General features: G+C 33.3%; 1 protein-coding gene across 1 annotated transcript; it reads right to left on the bottom strand.

Moving 5' to 3' along the window:
- Window positions 1–1337: 1337 nt before the first annotated feature.
- LOC111408967 lies at window positions 1338–6066 on the bottom strand. Its single transcript, XM_023038833.1, has 5 exons — window positions 5916–6066; window positions 4660–4777; window positions 3854–3953; window positions 3388–3474; window positions 1338–1713 (listed from the first exon to the last, which is right to left on the bottom strand). Exons 1-5 carry the CDS (start codon window positions 5962–5964, stop codon window positions 1579–1581), a joined length of 489 nt encoding a protein of 162 aa, XP_022894601.1. The 5' UTR covers window positions 5965–6066; the 3' UTR covers window positions 1338–1578.
- Between the last annotated feature and the right edge of the window lie 4088 nt (window positions 6067–10154).

The raw sequence follows: 10154 nt of genomic DNA, 5'->3' as shown, positions 1-10154 counted from the left end.
AATTAATAAAAATTTAATTATTTTATATTTTTTAGTACTATTATATTTCACCTTCCCAAAAAAATTCATAAAAACATATTACTTTATAAAAATTAATTTCAAAAATTATATTTGATATATTATGTAATTTTGAAGTACAATCTAACATATTAAAATTAGAATCATTTCATAATAAAAATGAAATGATAATAAAAACTCATTTTTCGAAAAATAAATATATTCATTTGTTAATAAATAAAAACATTATTTTTATATATGTACGTAAAAGGTATATAGTAACCATTTGGATGACCAAAAAATAATATTAATCAAAATATTTACGAACCGTTTAAACAATAATTAATTGAGGGAGTTAATTTAAGAGCAAAAGTGTGAATTCCATAAATATATGTAAAAAAAAAATTCACTTAAAGTTATTTAAAAGTAAAAAAAAAAACTTATAATTGTAAAAATTATTTGTAACTTAACAATATATTAACTTAAAAATTTGGAGTAAATATTTAGATTCATTTAATTTTTAAAATTAAATATTAACTTATATTAAATAGATTATCTATAAATAAAATATCATCTAAATAAAAAAAATATCAAAGGAATCTCTCCATATTTATTATGGAGACTTCATCTCTCCATGAGATCAAGTCTCCATATCACGAAGGATTTTCCTCCGTAATACGGAAGCTTGTTATGAGAGATCAAGTCTCCGTATTACAGAGGATTGAAACTTCGAAGCATGAAGACTAATTTTTTTTTTTTGAATTTGTTTATTAGTATTTGTTGATATTTTTTGCTATCACTATTTTATTTCTAACAATCACTTTTATGTAAGAATTATTAACAAATAAAAATACAGACAAAAAATATTTATAAAATGTAAGAAGTTACTTATAAGTAAAAAATTTACAATTTTGACGCTAATAAAAATACAATAAATATAAAACTTGTGCAACGCATGTGTGAAGGACTAGTATGTAAAAAGAGAGAGGAAAAATGAGGGCTATGAAGAAAATATGTAGTTGTAATAATAAAAATGGTGAATTTTTCTAATTGTTCTGGGGTTTAAATGGCAATATAAAATGTGTGGAAAATATTATTTACAAAATTTTATAATCTTTGAATTTTGTGCCTTTCATTTCATTTGCGACTATACAATGACTCACATAAGAAGCACTAATCGCAATAAATTTTTCATTTTAACGACATCATGAAAGGAAATAAATTACATTTATGAGTTTTATATGCTTCTTATCGACATTTATTCTTGACATTCATCATTTTTGTGAAAAAGGATAGAACTTGAAAAATGAAATTGCACTGTAAATACACTCTCGAGCAACTTACTATTAAAAATGAGACGCTCTTTTTCAAAATTTAGGCATATAGTTGAGAAAATACGATGATAGTCTGAACATTTTCCTAACAAATTTAATAGCTGGGCTTCTTACTCTGCAATATATACATAGTAGTGGAAAGAATTCCAAATATGAATATCAAACTGTAAACCACATATTTAAGACACCATTGGAAGTCAGATTTAACATCTGCTAATTATTTCAGTTTCAGAATGCAAAGTATGTATCATATGGAAGCTTCGAGTTCGTCGGGCGCTACTGCTGCTCCATTCGGTTCATCGTCTGCATGAAGTTGAGCTGAAACATCATCTATGGCAGAATTCAGCTGGGCAATCTTTTCGGTTAGTATCTTGCGTGTCCTCTGTTTAGAGCAAAACAAGCAAAAATTATATTCTTTGTCAATAGAAATCATAGAGCAAACAAAATTTCCTACTGATTAAAGATGTAATAGCACTTAGAATCTATGCTCCCATAATTCTTTTCTTCTTTAGTTTTTTGGCTGTTCCTTGCACATCAAATTGATTACTTTTGTTTTAGGATGTTTCAGGAAAGATAACCACTCGGTCCAATTTTTGAAAATACCCCGGGTTAAACAATTAATATACTAGTCAAATAACCATTTCACCACATCAAGAAACCTCCAAAGCCACCATCATCACACTATAATCACCTTCAAAAGTATTAATGGATTCAAGTGTCACCAACAGGGGTTTTGTTTTGTTTTTTTTTTTTTTTAAACTCTAATAGAATAACGGTAAGGTTCCATGTTTGAGAGTATTAATTTGAATCCTTAAAAGTTTGTCCCCATCTAATAGGCCGTTTAGGGAACTATAGATTTTGTTATTATTTTCATCTGATACGTTTTCCAAGTCAACAACTTGCCACTTAAAGATTAACATGGTGTTCGAGACTTAATACAGGTTGATGCTAAAGGCTAAATTCATTCCTAAAATTAAAAACTCGTGGAATATACAGTGGGTGGCATACATTACTTTGCAACTGATTAGCAGGATGAAGTGTATTTCATCAATACCAATACAATGTCGACAGGATATATCATGCAGAGGACCTTATTGTATATGATACTAGAATAATCCACTACAACGCAGAAGAATGGATTTATTAAAGAGAGGGGTGTGACAAAAGCAAAGTCAGATATTTTCAAGTGGCAGTAAAAATCAACCTATTGAATACTTCCACAATGCTTTAACAAAAACCTTGAGAAGTACAAGCATGCAGAGATAATATTCACACGCTCAGGAGGATAATCAAAGCCATCTAAAAGCATGAACCGTCCAACGCTCAAAGATAAAATAATGGGGTTGAAACTTCTAGGAATGACACCGTGGAAGAATTCCTCTTTCCAAGATTTCACGTTTTCCCAATCAACATTTCTGAGAACTAACAAAACATAGAAAATCAGGACTGTTTAGAGCTAAACACGAGTGTTTATTCCACTACCAGGATTATTAGAGCTAAAGACGTGGTGTTGCCCTTTCTTTGTGCCATCTTTTTCTTTTTTTAAAAAAAAATTGATTTTCCCTCTTCTTTAGCTTCTATTTGGAAGTTCCTTTGCTTCTTTTCTTCACAAGAGGAGTGATTTTTCCAGCGCATACGGCTCATTGTACCTACCGAAATAATGGGATGCTCCGGCTAAAGGACTATGGATTCAAAACACGAGTTAGAGGGATAAGGAGAGAGGTTGGCAGGCAGAAGCAAGAGGACCAAGATTATAAATGCTTCAATATATGCTACTATCTAAGGGGGCAAGCTTATACAAGTTAGTAATTTTCATTTATTTAGGTGTAAAGAATATGAAATGCATAAGCGCGGGTTGCAGAGTAATGAAATGACCAAAACAAGAGATTAATGGGTTACAGATGGCCTTTATACAAAAGCCAACAAATGCAAATCCACTATTTTGTAATCTACATGGCTTAAGCAGAGTGAAAATTGTGACGCAAAGTTTGTCCCTAGTGAAACATCAAAAATAAATCACACAATCAAGTAGAGACATTTCTAGACAAGTTCTCACCTCCAAAGCTTTCTCTTCATCATATATAAATTTTGGGAGCTTTCTCATCAAATCTTTTCTATCTGCTCCTGCTAGTGCCTTGCTTATCTACAAGATAATGTGGTATCAGCATAATATAAAACCTATAGAATTGTTCGGCAGATTAGAGTCCAGAAGCACAGTGAACGGATAAAGCCAGCTAATACACATATATTTGTCCTCAAAAATAGCCCATAGCCTCTTTTAAGTAAGGTCTTATCAAGGGTTACTGAAACAAATAACATCAAGAAATTATCTATATGATAATTGCCCTGTGGAGACATATTGCTAAAAAATGAGAGCAAATCTACATTTCTATTGTTTCCTGAGACAGTCTGATATCCCACACCCAATCCTCTGATTTCTCATAATACATAAACTTTATGCCATAGACTGGAAGAGAACTAATCTGACTTGATGAATCAGAAACTAGGTAACATTTCCTCACCTGGGGAGCATATATGCAACCCAATGCTCCAACAACAAGCCCTCCCAGTACAAAGCCACCAACAAATATGCTCGTGCTACCAGATCCTCTGCCATCCCCACTGTACTAAGATGAAAAACAGGCAATTTTTTAATGAAAAAGTAAAAGAAAAAAAATCATGACACAACTTGAAGTGAGGGTATAAATGCTGGCAAGAAGTAACAACTAAATCAATGCAGCAGGACACAGACAAGGGTCCCCATGACAAAAATTATTCGAATTAAACTTATGGAAAGCACTTGTTTAACATTTTTCTTAGTTTGCGACTCGATTCTATTGAGTAAAACAAAAACCTTGAGATATAAAACAACACACAACAAATAATATCACAGTAAAAATTATTGAAGTTTTTAATACCAAAATTAAAATAGCAGTGCCAATCTCATAATAACAAAAATTATTTAGGCAAAAAGAATTGTATAATAATGACAGGAAAAAAGAGCTTGGTTGCATCTCAGGTGGGTTTGAGGGTGGGTGAGAGTCATCCTATTTTAGGTCAGAAAATGTGTTTGGGCCAGAATCTGTATATAAGAAAACAAAAAACAATGATAGAGGATAAAGAAAAAACTTGAATTCCAGCACGACACGGCTAAGTAAACACGTCTATATTCAATCGATTTAAATATTTAAAATTAAATGCATCCTTGTATATAATTTTGCTGGTGTTGCTCTCGATCATAACAGATTCATGAAAACTTAAGAGTTTAATACTTAATTCAACCCAAACTAAAACTAAAGGACAAGAAGGTACTGGTATTCAATGATACCTAGCTTGAATTTTCAATGACCTCCTGCACTTCGAAGTTTTTGCGCCTCTCTCAGAGGTAGGGATGAATGCTAAAAAATTGGAATGAAGAGATTTGTCCGCTAGCACCGGAGGAGTACCTAGAATCATGTGTTAGGATCAATGAAATAAAAATTTTTAGAAATCCAACAAAAATATCCAGAGGAAATGCATAAAGCCTTCCCAAGTATGTCCAATATAAGTTGTGAAATCTTATATCGAACATTATGCTAAGAGGATTATATAAGCTAGGTGTAAACATGGCATTTAGTTTTCAATGCATAGTAATGTTCACACAAGACAATAGTTAGAAACTGTGATTCTAAAATCAACCCCTTTCTTGAGACTAAAAATTAGTTCAACTAACACACATAAGCTATTCAAACCAGGAGAAATACACGTTGAATTTTATTGTAAAGGAATGGGTGACAATCCTCAAGTGTAATTTCTAATTATGACATGCTGTCACAACTTAACTTCATTAAGATCTAACTGATAAAATCCTTTTTATAACAAGCAAGGAACAATGTAATGAAGCGAATTTATACAAGCCGTTCATCTAAACTTGACATGAATTAAACTAAATACAACCTACATACATCTTCAAAGGCATCCATGCTGATTTGAAATTCAATAAGATGGATTTAGCACCATGGAATTCAGACACTAGGGATTTGGAAATAAATTGGTTTCTCCCTTTATTTCCAGTTCTAAGCTTCCAAACCCATTATTGGGACACTTTTTGGCAGCATAAAATTGAGGCTTTTGATTAGTATCAGAATATCACGTTCAAATTTTAAGTACAATATAAGAGCTAAAAAGGGGGCAAGATATTAATTACTTAGAACCGCATACATTTAATTTTAACCAAGCAAGCACTCGGTTCGGGGGTCGGGGGGGGGGGGTGGATTTATATCCACTACTTAACTGTGAATAATTTAGTACTAATCAGAAATAAAAATAATTAAAATTACCAAAAATAAAAATTAGAAATTTAATCGCAATTAAAGCTAAAAACCAAATCTGATCGAACTAAAACCAAGTTTATCAAACATAATCATCATTTGCATCATTGCATGACCGATTATACATGTCCATATGTACAAATATTATCTAAAACGCAGAATTACGCAACTCATCCTCGAACATGGCAGTAGTATTAATAAATTCACTATGTAAATAAAACCGGTAAATATCTAAATTGTTGGAGAAATTCATTGAATTTTGGAGAAACATTACCAGGTAGGAACTGAGTCTGCGGACTCCGAACAGATGCGAGGGCATTCATCCTTCAAAATTTCAACTGTGTGCTAGATAGAGAGGAGTGAAGTCTGATCGAAGATTTTAGAGTTAGCCTCACAAGTTAAGGGCGTGGTTGACATGCCTTTTGAAAAATTAAGCCTTGTTTATAATATTATTTTATTAAATAATGTGTGATTAAAATGATATCAAAATATTATTTAGGAATGTATTTTTTTTTGAAGAAGGAGACTTTTGAGATTCATAAGTTGTTTTTGGACACTTTTGGCTAGTTTTGTTAAAGTGTTTTGGGTGGTTATTTGTTTTTCATTATTTAGCCATTAAAATAAAAATTAAGACTGTTATTCATTACATCAAATCACAATATTTAAATTTCTATATCTTGTGTGACTCGTAACGATCATATTTTTCGTTCACAATTTTACATTAATGGAAAACAAGCAGAACTTTAGAGTAAGTTGGTTTAATGTGGCTTTCTCTAATAACACTTTCAGAATGTAAAGTGCTTTACGTATTAGTTTTCAAATAGAATTAAGATAACTTCTTTCGAAAACTCTTCTATAAAAAACAAAAATAGAAGTTATGTCTAGCGGTCCGCATATAGTGGGAAGTAATATGAGCTCAACTGGTGGATCAATCAACATTTGTCTTACTTCCAGCAGCAGGGTGGAAGTTCGAATCCTGGTGGGAACCTGCGGCCAGATTTATTTGGTATGGAGCAATCACTTTGGAGGAGGATCTCTTGTGCGCAGAAGTGTACAGACAGTGAGGGAAACATGTGATCCAGTTGAGGCATGACCCGCGATTTACTCCCTTCAAGGTTCTAAGGGCAACGGTCTTGGGGGTCCAGGATTTAGTCTAGTGTAAGTTAGAATACCTGGATATCAAAAAAAAAAAAGTAATAATAATAATAATAATAATATGAATGGCTGTTGTATTTGGTCTTGATTTGTAGCCCCATAATTTTTTATGTGGAAATTAGTCTCCATAAGCCCCAAATTCAAAAAAAAATTGAAATTTACGTCCCTATGATATCACTTTTCTGAGGACTACTACAGAAATTGATATCCTATTCTCATTACCGTTTTTGGTCTGGGCGATTTTAGGCTAAGTTGGGGTTCAATTTTCCTCCTCCACACCACAACTCTGTGATTTTGGATCACTTCGTATTCAATTTTTGTTGCTTTATCCTATATAATTGAATTCATGATTGAAGAAGGTGAATCTAACGTTCACAAGTCGAAATTGACCAAAAGAAGAGTGTGTTCGAGAAATGTTCATTTGCTTTAGTTCGGACTTTTAGCACTATCTCCACCTATGTATCATATATGGTCAAATCTATTGTAATTTGTCCGTATGTACTTTGGCTATTTGCTTGATTTTGTATATTGTAATTTTTTTTTTTTTTCAATTTTTCAAATCGAGCAAATTTTAACTTTGTTGATATTTAAAGTTAGGTTTTATTTTGTTTATAGGAATTGCAAGAAATCCATTAAAATCTATAGAACAGAACTATATTAAAATTTATGAAATCCGTGGATATCTATTCAATTTCATGAAATCCATGAGAAATTATAAATCTCGAAAATTATATTAAACTTTGAGTTGAAGACACCCTTCTTAATTTCTTGTGGTTCCATCAATTTTTAATGAGAAAATTATATTCACAACTTCATTTGCCCCGTTTGGCCCAGATTAAAATTATAATTTATTTTCTCTATCTCCTTATCAATCACACAATATCCAATAAAATAATATTACATGTAAACCCAAATTTTTTTCTTATTTCTTAATCACGCATTTAAAAAAAAAAAAAAACAACCTATTCCAAAAATTATAATCTCAAATAATGAGGGTCAAATGGGGAGCATCTCTACATACTCATCGAACAACCAATTCCCGTACCAAGTTCTCACCTGTGCCAACTCTTGTTTCTCGTAATAATATTAAAAAGTTCATGACCATCAATTGATCAAAAGGTTAAGAGTGATAGATTCCAATTGTAATCTAACTTAAGATACCATCTCTCCCATTATCTAATTCATTATTGTTAGGTCTAAAGGTGTAATTGGCGATTCTGTGGACAAAAGGACTAAATTATAAATTTGTAAAAGTCAAAAACTTAATTGTACAATGTTATAAAAGTCAGGGACTTAGGGTGCAATTTAGAAAAGCTAGATGGTAGGGACTAGGGTTTGAGTGTTTAGTTCAAATCAAGGTCGTGGCACCGAAAGTTCGCTAGTTGTTCGTCCTGCCACCGCTCGAGCGAGAGGAAGCAGAATGGTCGTCGCTTGCTCGATGCTCGAGCGAAGTGGCGTCGCTCCTTGTTCGTTCGAGCTACGATGTTATATGAAAAATCGTATTTTCGATTTTTGGAAAGTTTGACACGGCCTAGGACTCCTAATTGCCCCCAACTATAAATGCAAAGACCGTGAACGTGAAAGAAAGATTGTCATATTGTGTTTTACATAGATATCATCTTCAATATACTCTTAAGTGATCCAAGGCAGAACTGAACAAAGAATTCATCCATAAACGCCTTGTGATTCGGGCAATTCACTGTTGGGGAAACATCACTATTTGTGAAGACAAAACACCTTGACTTCTTCATCTGTTGAGGAAGAGACTCTCTCATTGGGAGATTGAGAGAAGTGGACAATAAGCGAAGGAACTGGACAAAAACAGGAGGTTATTGGAATTCCACTTGGTGATACAATCAGCTAGAGACCAAGAGGCTATATTGGACAGCAGATTAGGCTGCAGGAGGTAAATTGGGAAGCTAGCAGGAGATTAGCAGTATCTACGGCAATAGATCGTGAGATTGGAACAGCGGGTCTGACTTGGTACGGAGTTTGGCATAACTTGTACTGGCTAGATTGGTACAGTGGAAACTATTGGCTTGATCCAGGAGTTACCCACGTTGGGATTTCTCCGTCATCATATTGTGATTTGGTGTTGTTACTGTTTTATTTATTTTACGCAAACCGACAATTCAACATAGGCTTAATTGGATGTGTATGTTTAATCACCTAGACAACAATTATTTTGTGACTTGTTACAATTAATTGTATTAATTCTGCACGTAAGGTCAAACGGTAAATTGAAACATAAACTTGATAACGCTAAAATTTGAATTTGACATAGTAAAGCATTCTTGTGAATTTAAATAGCAAAGCCCCTAGTACCACAATAGATGGTGTAGTCACTCTCACCCTTGTCGAGAACTGGTCTAGAACTCAATTGGATAATTGTAATTTAAATAGCAAAGCTTTCCATACCCTATTTATGACAGTTTCCCTCGAGAAGTTTAGGAGAGTGTCCATGTGTAAGGTAGCAAAAGGAAGTTTGAGATATTTTAGAAACCACACATGAGGGAACTCGGGTAGTAAAGAGTTCTAAGCTGCAGATGTTGGCCACTAGGTTTGAAAAGATAAGAATGAGAGACGATGAGATGTTTGATGTCTTTTATAAGAGTTTAAATAATATAGTAAATTCGTCCTTAAACCTAGGAGAGAAAATCCCTGAGCCTAAGAAAGTGAGAAAGATTCTTAGGCCTAAAGTCACCGCAATTGAGGATAGTCAGGACATAGACTAGTTATCAAGGTGGACAAGTTAGTTGGATCCCTCCAGACCTATGAATTGACCTTAGACAATCCAGCTAAGAAAAAATCCATAGACTTAAAAATCGCTAGAAATATTCGGATGGAATCTCCTGATTCTGATTCACCCAATGATGAGAAGATGGCCTACCTAACTAAAAAAATTCCAAAAAATATTTAGAAATAAAAAAAAAGCCTCAAGAGAGACAAAGAGGTGGCCCGAGTGAATCTAGGAAGAAATCTAAATCCGTGAAATGTTATAATTGTCGCGATTTCAGTTATGTGAGGAATGAGTGCCCTAGTGCTAAGAGATTTGAAGAGAAGGCTATGAATACTACTTTCACTGATGACGAGTCTAGCTCGGAAAATCAGAGTGAGAAGTTAACCCGTGAGGAGAGTGAAAAAATATGTGGCCTTCGTTGCTAGGGGTAAAAGTGGATCCGATTAGGGGAGTGAAAGGACAGAGGACTTACATAGTAGTGAAGATTCTGATGATGAGAGTGGAAGTGTGGAAGGTCTAGAAACAGCCTATGATAAGATGTATGAGGAAAGCCTCAAGATCTTAGCCACTACCTAGGTAATGAGCAAGAAAGTGAAAGAGCTTAAGTTAGAGAAGGAG

This window comes from Olea europaea, chromosome 14 (genome assembly GCF_002742605.1).
Source record: "Olea europaea var. sylvestris chromosome 14, O_europaea_v1, whole genome shotgun sequence".
Taxonomy (NCBI): domain Eukaryota; kingdom Viridiplantae; phylum Streptophyta; class Magnoliopsida; order Lamiales; family Oleaceae; genus Olea; species Olea europaea.
This window is presented reverse-complemented; position numbering and strand designations above follow the sequence as displayed.